Below are 16,508 nucleotides of genomic sequence, written 5' to 3'. Positions count from 1 at the left end.
CATGCGGATAACCCTGGGGTCGTCACAATCGGCGACATTATAGGTTGTGTCGGCTATTTTCCCCACTACCTGGTAGGGCCCCTGCCATGCAGCTTGAAACTTATTCTGCTTAGTGGGCTCTAACACCAGGACCTTCTGTCCTATTTCCAAAGTGCGCTCTCTGGCCCTCCGATAGTACCATATGCGCTGGTGCTGCTGTGTCGCCTGCAGGTTCTCACGTACAACCTGGGTCAGCTCCTGCAGGCGGTCCCGGAATTCCAGCACATAGGGTACAATAGGTACCCCTTCTATGAGACCCTCCCCTTCCCAGTGCTCCAGCACTAAGTCTAGGGGTCCCCTTACCCGTCTCCCGTATACCAGCTCGAATGGGGAGAACCCCATGGATTCTTGGGGCACCTCCCGATAGGCAAACAGGAGGTGTGGCAAGAATTTCTCCCAGTCCCTGTAGGTCCTGGTAAAAGTCCCAATGAGCTGTTTTAATGTCCCGTTAAAGCGTTCACACAACCCATTGGTTTGCAGATGGTACGGGGCGCTTCTAATGGACTTTACGCCGCACAGCTTCCACAGTTGGTTGGTCACCTCTGCTGTAAACTGGGTACCCTGGTCCGAGAAAATCTCCCGGGGAAATCCAACCCGTGAGAAAACCTGGAGCAGGGCAGCCGCCACCGTCTCTGCCAGTATGTTAGGTAACGCAACCGCCTCTGGATACCGTGTGGCATAATCTACCACTGTCAATATATACTTTTTCCGGACGGACTGGGTTTGGCTAACGGTCCTATCAGATCGACCGCTACTCGGCTAAATGGTTCCTCCACAATGGGGAGGGGGCGTAATTTGGCCTTGCATCGATCCCCCCTCTTGCCAATGCGCTGACAACTGTCACAGGTCTGGCAGTACTGATGAACATCATAGGTTACCCCCGGCCAAAAGAAGTTTTGTGTCAGACGATGCCTGGTGCGACTGACGCCGAAGTGCCCAGCCAAGGGTATATCATGAGAGATTCGCAGTAGCTCCTGCCTATACTTCTTGGGAACTACCAGCTGTTGTTTTATAGTGGGGCTCGTCCCTGTGTGGTGCTGCTCTGTGATCTGGTAGAGGAGTCCCTGCTTCCATACAAACTATTCCCCTTCCAGTACTCCTCTACCCTCTTGTGCCTTCCCACGATATCCCTCTAATGAAGGATCCTCAAGTAACTCCCTCTTAAATTCATCTGGGGTGGCCCAAGAAATGTGTCTGGCTATGGGAATACGTGCAGGGCTGGGATGTCTTACCTGGGCCTCCTCTGAGTGTGATTCCGCCTCCGCAGCTCGAGCTTGTCTCCGGGTGGTCACAGGATAGGTCTCAGCCAGAGGGGCCACCGAGAATGCAGACAACATGGGCCCCAAGTCATTTCCCAGCAAGACGACTGCAGGCAAATCCTCCATCAAGCCGACCTCAACAAGGCCATCCCCGACTCCCCATTTCAGGTGAATCCTGGCAGTGGGTAGTCTATGTATAGCTCCCCCTGCTACACGGACTGCCACTGTCCGGTCCGTCTTCTCTTGGTCCTGGATGAGATGAAGCTTCACAAAGCTCAAAGTTGCCCCAAATCTCTTAGTCCCTGCATATGTTTCCCATTAACCCACACGACCTGTCGATGCTGTTGTCGATTATCTGCCCGGGCTGCCTGCACGGGATCTACTTCATGCAGCACTTCCTCCATCTCTTCCACCCCTTGGTTAATCGTAGCCCCCAATGCCGGGTCAGCTTCACCTTGGTAGCAGTGTACAGCAGCCCGGCGGAAGGTAGCTGTTCCCGCCTTTGGCCACTGCGTATGCTGAGTCCGGTTGGGGCATTGTCTTTGCAGGTGGCCCAGCTGATGACAGGTGTGGCATCGCTCCCCAGGGGGACTGTGGTAGGCCAGGTTTCTAGCTGGCCCCCTTACAATCTTCGGTGGTTTGGGGCCCTCCAGGTCCATGGGCGGGCCCCTAGTGACCACCTTTGATCCGGACAACTGCGGCCTCCTGGCATCATGATGTTAATCGGCCAGACGAGCGGCTTCCTCAAGAGTCGTTGGACGCCTGTCCCGAAGCCATTCCTGTGTCTCGGGGTTTAGTCCATTAAAGAATCGTTCTAACAGGTAGAGCTGGAGGACGTCCTCCTTAGTAGTTGCTTGGCTCCCTTGTACCCACTGTAGCAGCGACCGCCGTAATTTACAGGCCCATTCAGCGTGGGTATCGGTTACGCGTTTTATAAGTCCGTGGAACTTTTGGCGGTAGGCCTCTGGTGTCAGCACATACCGGGCAAAGATCACTTTGATCCGCTCATAGTCCATACAGTCCTCATCAGGTACCGTGCGATAGGCGTCTGCTGCCCGGCCTGTCAGCTTGCTGGCCAGAATCTGAACCCGTTCCTCCGGCTTCACTTGATGAAGGGCACACTGCCGCTCAAAGTCCTGCAGAAAGCCATCAATGTCTTCCTCTGCCTCCCCCAACTGTCGGAAGGCATTATACTGAATCTTTTTGTGGCTTACTGTTGAAGGTACCTGGTCGAAGGCAAGAGCTCCCCCTGCTCGCTGACTCTCCTCTCTCCGCTCTGCCATCTCCATCTTGGCCAGCTCCACTTTGGTACGCTCTGCCATCTCCATCTTGGCTAGCTCTATCCTGGTTTGCTCGGCCATCTTTTCCTTCAGATCAGTACGCACATCAGCCATCACCTCGCGTATGATCTCTACTGCAGGGTTTAGGCCATAGAACGCCAGTCTGTTCTTTACCCCCCTCTGGAATTCAGTCTCCTCCACATTCACATTGGAGGGCACTGCACTGTCGTGTTCCATGATGGCTGCTATCAAATCCGCTTTTGTTTTGTTGCTGGCGATCAACCCTCGGGCTTCCACCAGATCTTTTAATGTAGTCCTCTTTAACTTCTGGTAGTTATTTTCCATTCATTCCTTTCCTCCTGTAGAAGGGGTATCAAATCCCGCTGTCTGCCACCAGTGTAACGGGGTCTACCCAAGCTGGGGTACCTCTTTCAGTACCACTCCTTGTTTTCGGAGGTCCGCTCTGCGTTGGCTGGAGTCTGGATGAATGAAGCTGGCTGGAATTCCTTGGTTACATGGGCACATATAAAAGATCACTGCTTTTCAACGTATTTCCAGTCTGACAACACTTTACTCACAGGACACAGAATATATCACACAGATACAGAGGGCAGGCCAATATAAAAGCGACAGGCCAGACATGCATCTCACATAGAACCTATTATACATACATATAACTGCACAACATATTCTGGGTGCTGAATGGTTCTGTAACACGTAACACATCGGTAGAAATTAATTTTTGTTTTCACGAAATATGATCGTTCTCAGCAGCCCATCCTCCTGTTTAGACAGGACCTGTTCTGCTAGAACAACAGCAGCCTACTGTATGTGCACTAGTCAATCTATTACTGATTGATCAAGGTGCATTTAAAACGAGGCATGCCAGTGTACACACTGTAAGAAATGACCGCTGACCACTAAGCATGTTGCCCATCAATGATCCTTTAACACTGCACATCACATAGTGTAACTGGATCTTTAGAAAAAGTGAATATTAAAAATGAAAAAGCATAGAGTGAATACAGATAGTCAATTCCTTACATACATAAATATAGGTCAGATGCAGCTGCAAGAAGCTGGGAAAATCAGTTTCCATGTAGCTATCATGAGCTGTTTGACAGTACCATACAATGTGCAGTTAACGTAAAAATGGAGCAGCTCATCCTGGGGCACATAGAACAATTATAACCAAGTGTACCCGCTAACATGGTTTAATCCTTGAAAGATGCCAAGATTAAAATGACATTTTAAACAGTCACCTTATGTGTGTTTGTGAATTCCTTAGTCTACAATGTAGCTTAGAAATGTTACTAAGAAATGCACTAAATTATTGAAAGTTGTTCAGTTTGACCATAAATATATTGATTCTGATCCATAGGTTGCATGTTTATATATTAATTGCTTGCATGTTTTGTCATTTTCTTATATTTCTCAACAGCCTTGAAAGCTCATTTTACTGTTCATCTGGGTCCGTGTCAGTATATGATGGGACACCCTCTAATTCCCCATTACTGGGAAGACTTTGTGGTACCTCAAGGCAGAATTTCACCTCTTCACTTAACGGTCTGAGTGTTGTCTACAACAGCAGAGGAAGCAATAGCAACTTTGTCCGTGGTTTTCAAGCTAGTTATTATACCATTTCCCAAACCAGTCAAAATGGTAAAAATTCAGTTAAATGTGTTCTCTTTCTGGGTCTATTTACAACATCTGACCGGCAGCACTAAATGACTAGCAGTTGGTAAACTTTGCTGATCGATGGTCATTTAATATCCTGTTTAAACAGGCATATAATGCTAAATTGGACAAAATATCATTTTACCTGATGAATCAGTTTAGCTTATTCATCATGTGATGGGAAGCCTGTTAACACTGCAAGATAATTATGAAATGAGTGTTCTTAAGAATGCTTATTCATGATAATCTTTCTGCATAAATGTGTTTGAGGCACCATCTAAAATACAATAATTTCATGGCCAGACTTCTTTGTGCGCTAAGGGTGGTTTCACATTAGCATTTAAGGCCGCAGCATCGGCCTGCGCACGGCCGCCGCTAAGCCCCGCCCCTGCCACGCCTCCGCCGGTAGCTCCGCCTATGGGCGCATGACACTGCATGCGTCCTGCGTCCCCTATCTTTAGCACTGGGGACGCAGGCTGTGCGCAGGTATGCGTTTGGCGGTACATGCGTCCTTTTGACGGGTGCGCCGACCAGTGCCAAGTGCAACCTGTTGCAATTTGGTGAGCTCGGCGCACCGTCAAAAGGACGCATGCACCACCAAATGCATACCTGCGCGTGGCCTGCGTCCCCAGTGCTTAAGATAGGGGACACAGGACGCATGCAGCGTCATGCGCCCGTAGGCGGAGCTACTGGCAGAGGAGCGGCAGGGGGCGGGGCTTAGCTGCGGCCGTGTGCAGGCCGATGCTGCGGCCTTAAACGCTAATGTGAAGCCACCCTAAGAGAGGAGTTGAACAGAATCAGCAGCCAGTTCTTTTTTTTTATTGGTAAAGACTATCACATCTCACACTTTTTACCTACTCATCTTTATTTAGTTTCCCTCATCATTGTGTGTACCAATGAAACAGTATACAACCTATGAAGAAATGTATATCTATATGTTATCTATTCTATTATTTCTAAACACTGTTTTTCAGTGATTCCTTTGTATCCCCGTTCATACTGCACCCACACACACGATACACCATTTGAAAGGCAAACTTTCCCCCTTCAGCAAGAAAATAGCCAAACAAACCACACATCCCTGATTTGATAACAAAATACAGTTTAAACATTAATTTTCATAAAACTGCAGTAAGGAAAAATTACCTGCAAGTGGCACCACAGTACCCCAAAGCACACTACCAACACATTTGTATACATGCACTGCTTTTTCGGGGATAACTTTGCTCCACACACACACACATGATACACCATTTGAAAGGTAAACTTGCTCCCTTTCTACAAGAAAACAGCCAAACAAACCACACATCCACGATTTTATCACTAAATACAGTTTAAACATTAATTTTCATAAACCTGCAGAAAGACACAATGACCTGCAGGTGGCACCTCACCTGGAAAACATTTTTTGGCCTCTACTTATCAAAACAATTTATTGTATTACCAATCTGCATATATAAATACCTGTCTGTGTTCGTCAGCTCATGAAATACATTTACATTTGACCAGCTTGCTTTTTCTGAAATTGCCTGTGCCCCCGACGTCCAATGTGCGAAAATTTCGCACGGGCAAGGCTAGTATCTATCTAAATACAGAGCATGAAATAAGTATTGAACACATCAACAATTTTCTCAACAAACATACAATCATGGTCGAAGGTGTTCACCTACAGTCAAATATGGTGAAGGTTCATAGATATTTTGGAGTTGTTTTGCTGCCTCTTACACTGAGTGCCCTGACTGTGTGCAACCTTTTAGGGAGTGAGGTCTGAGGTGGTGTTCTTAGTTGTGCGGCTAGACAATGACTAGTCTGTAAGGTGACGAGACGGTTGTAGGTGCAGTTTCTCTCTATAGTTAGTCTTCCTTACTCCCTTTACACTTGTGCGAGTGTGGTACCTTTTAAAAAAACATCAGTTGAACCAGCTGATAATCAGTGACAGGATTGCTTTCAAATTACTGATAGATTTCAGCTGGCATCATGACTTTCTATGGCTTTCAATTCCATTGAATTTCAGGTCAATAGCACCTTTAGAAATATATTTACTTAGAAACTTATTGACATGGTCAATACTTATTTCACCCGATGTATATTTTTTCATGTATTTAAAGACAGATAGATTGACTGACAGATAGATAGATAGATAGATAGATAGATACAGTGGGGGAAAAAAGTATTTAGTCAGCCACCAATTGTGCAAGTTCTCCCACTTAAAAAGATGAGAGGCCTGTAATTGACATCATAGGTAGACCACAACTATGAGAGTCAAAATGAGAAGACTAATCCAGAAAATCACCTTGGTTGATTTGGTAAAATTTATTTTGCAAATTATGGTGGAAAATAAGTATTTGCTCACCTAAAAACATGCAAGATTTCTGGCTCTCGCAGACCTGTAACTTCTTCTTTAAGAGGCTCCTCTGTCCTCCACTCATTACCTGTAGTAATGGCACCTGTTTGAACTTGTTACCAGTATAAAAGACACCTGTCCACAACCTTAAATAGTCACACTCCAACCTCCACTATGATGAAGACCAAAGAGCAGGCAAAGGACAACAGACACAAAATTGTAGCCCTGCACCAGACTGGAAAGACTGAATCTGCAATAGGCAAGCACCTTTGTGTGATGAAATCAACTGTGGGAGCAATAATAAGAAAATGAAAAGAAATACAAGACCACTCATAATCTCCTTCGATCTGGGGGTCCACTCAAGATCTCACCCCCTGGGGTAAAAATGATCACAAGAGCAGTGAGCAAAAATCCCATAACTACACAGGGGGACCTAGTGAATGACCTGCATAGAGCTGGGACGACCATAACAAAGGCTACCATCAGTAACACAATACGCTGCCAGGAACTCAGAGCCTGCAGTGCCACATGTGTCCCGCTGCTTAAGAGAGTACATGTCCAGACCCATCTGAAGTTTGCTAGAGAGCATTTGGATTATTCAGAAGAGTATTGGGAGAATGTCATATGGTCTGATGAAACCAAAGTAGAACTGTTTGGTAGAAACAAAACTCGTCGTGTTTGGAGGAGACAGAATGCTGAGTTGCATCCAAAGAACACCATACCTACTGTGAAGCATGGGGATGTCAGCATCATGCTTTGGGGCTGTTTCTCTGCAAAGGGACCAGGAAGACTGATCCATGTACATGAAAGAATGAATGGGGCCATGTCCCGTGAGATTTTGAGTGCAAACCTCCTTCCATCAGCAAGGGCATTAAAGATGAAATGTGGATAGGTCTTTCAGCATGATAATGATCCCAAGCACACAACCAGGGCAATGAAGGAGTGGCTTCATAAGAAGCATATGAAGATCCTTGAGTGGCCTAGCCAGTCTCCAGTTCTCAAACCCATAGAAAACCTTTGGAGGGATTTGAAAATCCGTGTTGCCCAGCTACAGGTCCAAAACATCACTGCTCTAGAGGAGATCTGCATGGAGGAATTGACAAAACATGCCACCAACAGTGTGTGCCAACCTTGTGAAGACTTACAGAAAATGTTTGACCTCTGTCATTGCCAACAAAGGATATATAACAAAATATTGAGATGAACTTTTGTTAATTGCCAAATACTTATTTTCCACCATAATTTGAAAAGTAAATCTGGCCAAATCAAGGTGATTTTCTGGATTTGTTTTCTCATTTTGACTCTCATAGTTGTGGTCTACCTATGATGTCAATTACAGGCATCTCATCTTTTTAACCCCTTCATGACCGGAGCTTTTTTCGGTTTGCATTTTCTTTTTTCGCTCCCCTCCTTCACAGAGTCATAACTTTTTTATTTTATCGTCAATATGGCCATGTGAGGGCTTATTTTTTGTGGGACGAGTTGTACTTTTGAATTACACTATTGGTTTTACCATATCATGTACTAGAAAACGGAAAAAAAAAATTCCAAGTGCGGTGAAATTGTAAAAAAAAGTGCAGTCCCGCACTTGTTTTGATTGTTTTGCTAGGTTCCTTAAATTCTAAAACTGTCCTGCCATTATGATTCTCAAGGTGATTTTGAGTTCATAGACACCAAATATGTCTAGGTTCTTTTTTATCTAAGTGATGAAAAAAATTCCAAACTTTGCCAAAAAAAAAAAAGATTGTGCCATTTTCTGAGACTCGTAGTGTCTACATTTTTTGTGATCTCGGGTTGGGGGTGGGGGTATTTTTTGCGCGCCGAGCTTTCATTTTTAGTGATACCATTTTGGTACAGATACGATTTTTTTATCGCCCTTTAATGCAATGTTGCTGCGACTAAAAAAAATGTAATTCTGGCGTTTTGATTTTTTTCTTGCTACGCCGTTTAGCAATTGGGTTAATCTTTTTTTAATTGATAGATCGGGCGATTCTGAATGCGGTGATACAGAATATGTGTATGTTTGATTTTATTTTTATTGTTTGATTTTCAATGGGGCGAAAGGGGGGTGGTTAAAACCTTTATATTTTTTAAATTTTTTAAATATTTTTTAAAACATTTTTTTTTTACTTTTGGCATGCTTCAATAGTCTCCATAGGAGGCTAGAAGCTGCCACAACCCAACTGGCTCAGCTACATAGAGGCGGTGAGCAGATCGCCTCTATGTAGCAGAATTACTCACTTGCTGTGACCGCCGATCACTGGGTGGAGCTCACAGCAAGGCGGTAATGACAACCATAGAGGTCTCCAGGAGACGTTGGGTTGTCATGCTGATGCATCGGTGACCCGCAATCACGTGATGTAGGTCACCGGTGAGAGCATTTCCGGCCCAATGGCCGGAAGTGTCATTTAAATGCCGCGCTCAGCATTTGACAGCGGCATATAACTAGATAATAGCCGCGGGTGGATTGCAATTCCAATCGCGGCAATTGCTGACACATGTCAGCTGTTCAAAACAGCTGACATGTCCCAGGAAAGATGTGGGCTCACCGCCAGAGCCCATATCAAAGGGAGGGATACCAACATTGGCGTACTATTATGCTCTGTGTTGGTAAGGGGTTAAGTAACATAGTAACATAGTTATTAGGGTTGAAGGGAGACTTTAAGTCCATCTAGTTCAACCCATATCCTATCCTAACTTGCCCTAACATGTTGATCCAGAGGAAGGCAAAAAAAACCCATGTGGCAACAGTAAGCTTCACATTGGGGAAAAAAATTCCTTCCCGACTCCACATACGGCAATCAGACTAGCTCCCTGGATCAACGCAATATTAAGGAGACTAGTGTATATACCCTGTAATATTATACTTTTCAAGAAAGGCATCCAGTCCCTTCTTAAATTTTAGTAGTGAATCACTCATTACAACATCATATGGCAGAGAGTTCCATAGTCTCACTGCTCTTACAGTAAAGAATCCGCGTCTGTGAGTATGCTTAAACCTTCTTTCCTCCAGACGTAGAGGATGCCCCCTTGTCCCCGTCACAGGTCTAAGAGTAAAAAGATCATTAGAAAGGTCTTTGTATTGTCCCCACATATATTTATGTGGGAGAACTTGCACAATTAGTGGCTGACTAAATACTTTTTTCCCCACTGTTGATAGATAGATAGATAGATAGATAGATAGATATACAGTATATACATCCCTCAATAATGAAATTGCAACACAAAGCCATGGTATTGTGGACCTTTCAGGATCGACAGACATGTTATTGATATGCAGATGATGATGAAATAGAAACAAAATTTTCAAAACATCACAATTTATTCAGTTTCGAGTATGAGAGTTATGCACAGAAATCCCTGCACCTAAATGCCTCGCTCGGCATGCTATCAGTGAGGTTATAATTGTCTGAGGAATGTTCTGCCACGCTGAATGCACTTGGGCACACAAATCAAGATTCGCTGCTGGCAGCTTCCGTTGCAATTGCCAATCAATGTCATCCCACATGTGCATGATGGAAGACAAGTCCAGACACGCAGCAGGCCATGGTAGGACGTTTAGGCCACATAGGCTGCTCACAGTAGCAATAACAATATGGAATTGTTGTGTCGTGAAATTGTCAAACACCAGACCGCTTTCCCTCAGTGTTTTGGATCAGATTGTCATCACTGTTTAGCCAGTGTGTTCATTTTTACCATCAGTGTTGCATCAGTGATTTTCCATAGTATTACCAACAAAAAATATTTTTAAATGCATCTTTGTACAGATCTGTGTGTCAACTGAAGAGTATGAATAAAAATGAGTTTTTATTTTTTTTAAATAAAGCATTACAAACAGTAGGTACAGAGATGGCAACTTTCGGTAGCACCATATAGGTGACTGGGAAACACTTCCTTACCTGTAATGCCTGAAAATATTGTGCTGTTTGCTGCCACATTGTTTCAGCCAATGTGGAAAAATCAGTAATGGAGGTTTGGGCACAGATGAAAGATTGAATGAAAGTCTTGTTTTAGTAATAAAATGTATAAGATTATGAGGATGCATAGATGTGTTTATTCAACAGAAATCTCTTAAGTTTGTTAACTTATGCTACTTTTCTTTTTAATAGTTACCCTCACATGCACATCTAGCTATATGGAGGCTCAAATAAACATTGGGTATTTACAGTCGTTGGGATATTCACCCAATGACATTTTTCTAAATGATCCCCGATGCCATCCTCAAAATTATGGAAACTGGATAGTATTTTCCATACCGTATGATAGATGTGGCACAGTTAGACAGGTAAGATGGGTGAATGTTAAGGCTGTCAATCTGATAGCGAGCTTTTTAAAATTTTATTGAAGTGTTTTTTAAGCATACCTTTCATTTCACGCAAAACATGAGAAGCATGATCTTGCCGACCTCAAACTCCACAAGTTTAAGCTGCTTTTAGTAAACATTCCAGTCTAATATGTCCAGGAACTATCTAGCTTCTCATTGACTTACAAATCACTTCTTTTTGCTGGGTGCTTCTTCATCAGCATTCTATCAGCACTATAGGTGCTTGTACTGTCTTTGTCTCACTTGCTAATTTCAAGGCCTGTCTTTCTGTTATGCTTGAATGCACTATGACAGACAATAGAGTAAGAGCAAAGAGACAAAGGCCCACTCAACTTAATGATTAACTGTTATCTCTATTTATAAATCTGAATGTGTGTGTGTGTGTGTATCACCAACCAATCACGAAGCAGCAGAGTGGGACACCAACCAATCACGAAGCAGCAGAGTGGGACGCGGTTGGAGAGCAGGGCTGAGGACGGATACAGCAGGACAGTGTGTAAGGAGCGGAGCCCTGTGTGTACGAGGGGTACGGAGCGGAGCCCTGTGTGCACGAGGTGTACGGAGCGGAGCCGCATGTGTACGAGGTGTGCGGAGCAGCGCATGTACGGGGTGTATTAAAATTGAAAGGAATGAGGCCCCCCAGCTCAAATTTTTTTTTATGTGCGGCCCATTTACTCTGCCAAGTTTGAGACCCCTGCTGTAGAGGGAGAGAGCGAAATAGCAGGACTGTGAAGGAACAGAACGGGGCTGTGGATGGAGAGAGCAGGGCTGTGAAGGAAGAGAACCAGGCTGTGGATGGGGAGAGCAGGGCTGTGAAGGAAGAGAACCAGGCTGTGGATGGGGAGAGCAGGGCTGTGAAGAAAGAGAATGGGGCTGTGGACAGAGAGAGCGGGAGAGCAGGGCTGTGAAGGAAGAGAACGGGGCTGTGGACGGGGAGAGCAGGGCTGTGAAAGAAGAGAACGGGGCTGTGGAGGGAGAGAGCGGGAGAGCAGGGCTGTGGATGAAGAGACCGGGGCTGTGGAAGGAGAAACTGGGGCTGTGGAGGGACACCGGGACATGGATGTAGAGTGCAGCTGCGGAGGGATAGAAGGGGACGGCGGGTGGAGAGCGGGACCCAGAGTTAGGTACTATGCCCGGGCAGCGCTGGGCTCTTCAGCTAGTAATATATAAAATTGATACTCATTAAGTGCAGCAATATCAATTTCATAGCTCATTGTAATCATTAAATTCAAAGGCATGGACAAAACATAGGCATTCAGCAGATTAATCTTGAACATCTAATATATGTCATTGCACCCCTGCCCAGTGATTGTACAATAAATGAAAAACAGTTGTAGAATATGCTGTTTTAAATTATGCAGTATTATAAAAATGACATTAGAAATCTCTTTTGAAAGACCATGGTCCTATTACAAATTATACAACACTAACTAGAAAGTGTATTTTTTTCTTTTTTTAGGAAAAGCAGTATGTGTGTTAAAACTTCTAAACTTAATGGGGTTTTCCCACAAACAAAATTAATTTTAATGAATGTTTTAATCAATAGATTTTTGAATAATAATAATTTCCACAATTGGAAGTGTTTAAAAATAGGTTCCTGTGCTGAGATATTCTTATAAATGTGTCCCTGCTGTGTACTGTGTAATGACTGTATTTCAACACTATGTCCAATAATGCAAGAATGGCACTTCAAAATAGATCAGAAAACACACTGTGGTAGCCACAAAATGAGCTCATCCACAAAGTTATATAAAAAATTATTTTTATTAGCAAAATCATGTACATTAAACGGGCCATATACCCATAATTACAAGAATATCCAAGAAAGGGACTACAGCATTATTTCACTAAATATATTGCTTAGGTAAAAATATATGATGACGTTATGAGGGTACGTCCCATAAACAGTCCATAGTACAACATCTTATATCCATATGTAAAATAAATCCACTAGTGCTAAAAGTTAGCATCTATTACACATAATATTATCCTTATTTGCACAATGGAACACCCTCAGAACATCACCATACACGAGGGGGCGCTGGGGACAGCGGCGTGATTTCACTTGGCACACTATAAGGTATCTATATTATGTCTCCATCTCCTTAAAACTTTCATTGATGGTTGCCATTAACATATGGGTCGCTCTACTCATACACTGTATAGTGGGGTATGGGAGACAATGCTGTAGGTTCATCTAGCATTGATTAATTATATCTCCTTTTTTGCCATCATAGATTCAATTTGATGTTATGAGAGATTATGGGTCTAATCGTGTATGGTGATGTTCTGAGGGTGTTCCATTGTGCAAATAAGGATAATATTATGTGTAATAGATGCTAACTTTTAGCACTAGTGGATTTATTTTACATATGGATATAAGATGTTGTACTATGGATTGTTATGGGACGTACCCTCATAACGTCATCATATATTTTTACCTAAGCAATATATTTAGTGAAATAATGCTGTAGTCCCTTTCTTGGATATTCTTGTAATTATGGGTATGTGGCCCGTTTAATGTACATGATTTTGCTAATAAAAATAATTTTTTATATAACTTTTTGGATCGCTTCTTTGTGGTGAGCTCATTTTGTGGCTACCACAGTGTGTTTTCTGTGTAATGACTGTGTCTGACCATGCAGGAGCATGGTCTGATCATTAGACAGCTCCTGGAGGGGGCCAAAAGAGAAGATACAGACATTACAGCAGGGGATAAGAGCTGATTCTTTCTGTGAGGTAAAATATTTCTTAAAAACAGACAGTAAAATTTTTTGCCTCACAAAAAGAATAATCTGCGATCCCGTGCTGTTCTATCTGTATACTTTTTTACATTTTCCCCTACTGAGGAACTGTGGTATGATCAGACCATGTTCCTGCACGGTCAGTCACAGCCATTACACAGTACACAGCAGGGGTACATTTATAAGATTATCTCAGCACAGGAACATTTTATGTAACACATCATATCCAATTGTAGAACTTATTATTATTTGAAGATGTGTTAATTAAAATGTACTTTGTTTGTGGCAAAATCCCTTTAAAGGGAACCTGTCACCCCCCCCCCCGGGCATTTTTAAGTAAAAGAGCCACCTTCAACAGCACTAAGGCTGCATTCTGTGAAGGTGGCTCTTCTGTTTATGATCCCCAGGAACGCCGAAATATTAACTTTGATAAATAGGTCCTCATACCTGTAATGTGTTCCATAGGTATGGTGTGTCCCCCTGAAGCAGCCACCAGTGTGCGCTGCCCGGGAACTGACATCAGGCTATCGCGCCTGCGCGTTTTGCAGGCTCCAGATTCCCAGCCCCGCAGTGTGAATACATCATAACACACTGCGGGGCGGGGCTGGGGCCTCCGCAACACGCAGGTGTGGCGCCCCTGAGGCTCAGTCGCCACAGAGGTACTGCACCTTCTCCTAAGGTGTGGTGCCCCACCATCCAGGTAAGGTGGGAACTCCTGAACACGTTCCAACACTCACACCCCACACAACAGGGTAGTTCAGCAAAGCCACATTGCGGCTCTTGCTTAGAGTGTAGCAGAGCACCTTTGGTGGCTCCCTGCTTGGAACACAAAATGTGCTGGGAGGTGGATGGAGTTAGAGTACATAAAAGAGTGGGAAGATTTAGGATTTGGGGAGTCATCGGTCAGTCAGTCAGTCGGGGAGACTGAGGTAGGAAGTCACTCAGAGAGGAATGAGGGAAGGAGATCCCTGAGAGAGGGATGGAGGAAGGAGTGCTGCAGCAGGCCTGAGTGACCCGGGTCTGCTGGCACGGGAAAGGAAAGAAGGAGACAGACACTGAACTGAAGCCTGAGCTTCCATAGGAAAGAAAGACAAGTGCAGAATGAAGGAGAATAAGAGAACACAGAGGACGTGGGTTAGGAGAGAACCCTGCCTAGAAGTTCTAAGTGCAAGGCCGGGGCCCGGTCCCTGAGGTTGTATGGACACTAAAGGTTCTGCAGCAGACACCGGTGGAGTAGTGGGCTGTAAATGCACTACTCCCATCTAAGACTTGGGGGCACAACAGCAACACGGATAGAGAGCCAGGACTCAGGAGTAAGGAGTCCCCGAAGCAGGCTACAGCTGTCTGCCGTACAAGTAGAGTTCTTGGGAACATCAGTTAGGAGGAACTCCAGTGTAACTCAGTACTAGGAGATCTTCACACTAAAAGGCACTATTAGAGGATACATTCAGAAAGGCACATGTTGGCGGAGCGTTGGAATGGAGCTTTCCATCTTGACTAGAGGTTGGCTGAGTCCCTGAGCCGGAGGACATGGCACGGAGGCCGACACCTGTGTGTGTACTACAGACTGTGAGTAAAGCTTTGGAACTACAAGCCCTGGTGTCCTCCATTGATTCTTGCGCCAACACACTCAACACCGCTACATCTGGGTACCAGCTTCTACACCGCCTGCGCCTTTCCTCTTCCCCTACATCTACACTGCCCTGGGGCTACAGCTCCACCTGTGGGGAGCTTCACCATCTTGGCTGCATCCCATCAGCAGCCCAAGAGGATCTTCAAGCAGCATCGGCCTAACATCCCACTTGTCGAATACCACAGGTGGCGTCACGAACTATTCCACCATACACAATTTCCCCATTACTTGGGCGGCCAGGGCCACGGTCCGGGTCACTGCTGCTGTGACACATCCCACTGATACCGGCCCAGTACCGAGTACCCCACGGCCCTGAGAGGGCGACCCACAGGCGCAATAGCCTGATGTCGGTTCTTGGGCAGCGCCCGAGAACTCTTGTCACAGCAGAGGCGCAGGCATTCAAAACAGGAGGAGGCAGCAATGCACAGGGGCATCATGATGGATGGATGGTGGGCAGTGCCCAGACACAGGACAGAGGCATGATTGACGGATGGCAGGCCGCTGATACAGGGGGACACACCATACTTATCGGACACATTACAGGTATGAGGAGCTATTTATAAAAGTCGATATTTCAGCATTACTAGGGGTCAGAAAAAGAAGAGCCACCTTCACAGAATGCAGCCTTAGTGCTGCTGAAGGTGGCTCTTTACTTAAAAATGCCCTGGGGGGGTGACAGGTTCCCTTTAAGGAAACCTAACTGTGACAATATTGCCTCACAAGGGCAATATTCCATTTTCTACCTGTTCCTCTTCTAAAGCAACATGATGGCTTTTTTTTTGCTAGTTTTGAATGATACCATTTATTTTACCATACAGTGGGCTGAAAAATGTGAACAAAAAAATTTAAGTTGGTGAAATGGTAGAAAAAAAGCACAATTCCAGCATTGTTTTTGGCTTTTGTTTTTATGTTGTTCATTGTGCAGTAAAAATGACACACAGACATGATTCTGCAGGTCAGTTCGGCAATACCTCTTTTTTTTCTTTATTTTTAAAGGAGGGGAAGGAAGGTGATTTTAGTTTAATTTTATTTATTATTTTAGAAAACATTTTTTACCTTATTTTTCAGTCCCTATTGATCGATTTGAACCTGCGATCATCTAATCTCTCATTCTATATGCAACAATACCATGGTGTTACAGTAAATGGAGAAACTCACAGTGTCCCACAACGTGGAGGGAGGAGTGGTGGATAGATGCATGAAAAGGC

General features: G+C 44.5%; 1 protein-coding gene across 14 annotated transcripts in view; it reads left to right on the top strand.

Moving 5' to 3' along the window:
- The window catches only part of LOC141072913 (scavenger receptor cysteine-rich domain-containing protein DMBT1-like), a 490,185-nt gene that overhangs the window by 470,113 nt on the left and 3,564 nt on the right, over positions 1 to 16,508 (top strand). For all 14 annotated transcript variants that reach the window (XM_073560164.1, XM_073560162.1, XM_073560161.1 and 11 more), the window contains 2 exons: positions 4,020 to 4,240; positions 10,709 to 10,884. In XM_073560164.1, the coding sequence (XP_073416265.1) occupies positions 4,020 to 4,240; positions 10,709 to 10,884 (397 nt within the window). The remainder of the gene's footprint in view (positions 1 to 4,019; positions 4,241 to 10,708; positions 10,885 to 16,508) is intronic.

This window comes from Dendrobates tinctorius, unplaced genomic scaffold (genome assembly GCF_039654945.1).
Source record: "Dendrobates tinctorius isolate UK_male_01 unplaced genomic scaffold, ASM3965494v1 ptg000293l, whole genome shotgun sequence".
Taxonomy (NCBI): Eukaryota; Metazoa; Chordata; class Amphibia; order Anura; family Dendrobatidae; genus Dendrobates; species Dendrobates tinctorius.
The sequence above is the reverse complement of the archived record's forward strand: the minus strand, read 5'-3'. Positions and strand labels throughout refer to the sequence as shown.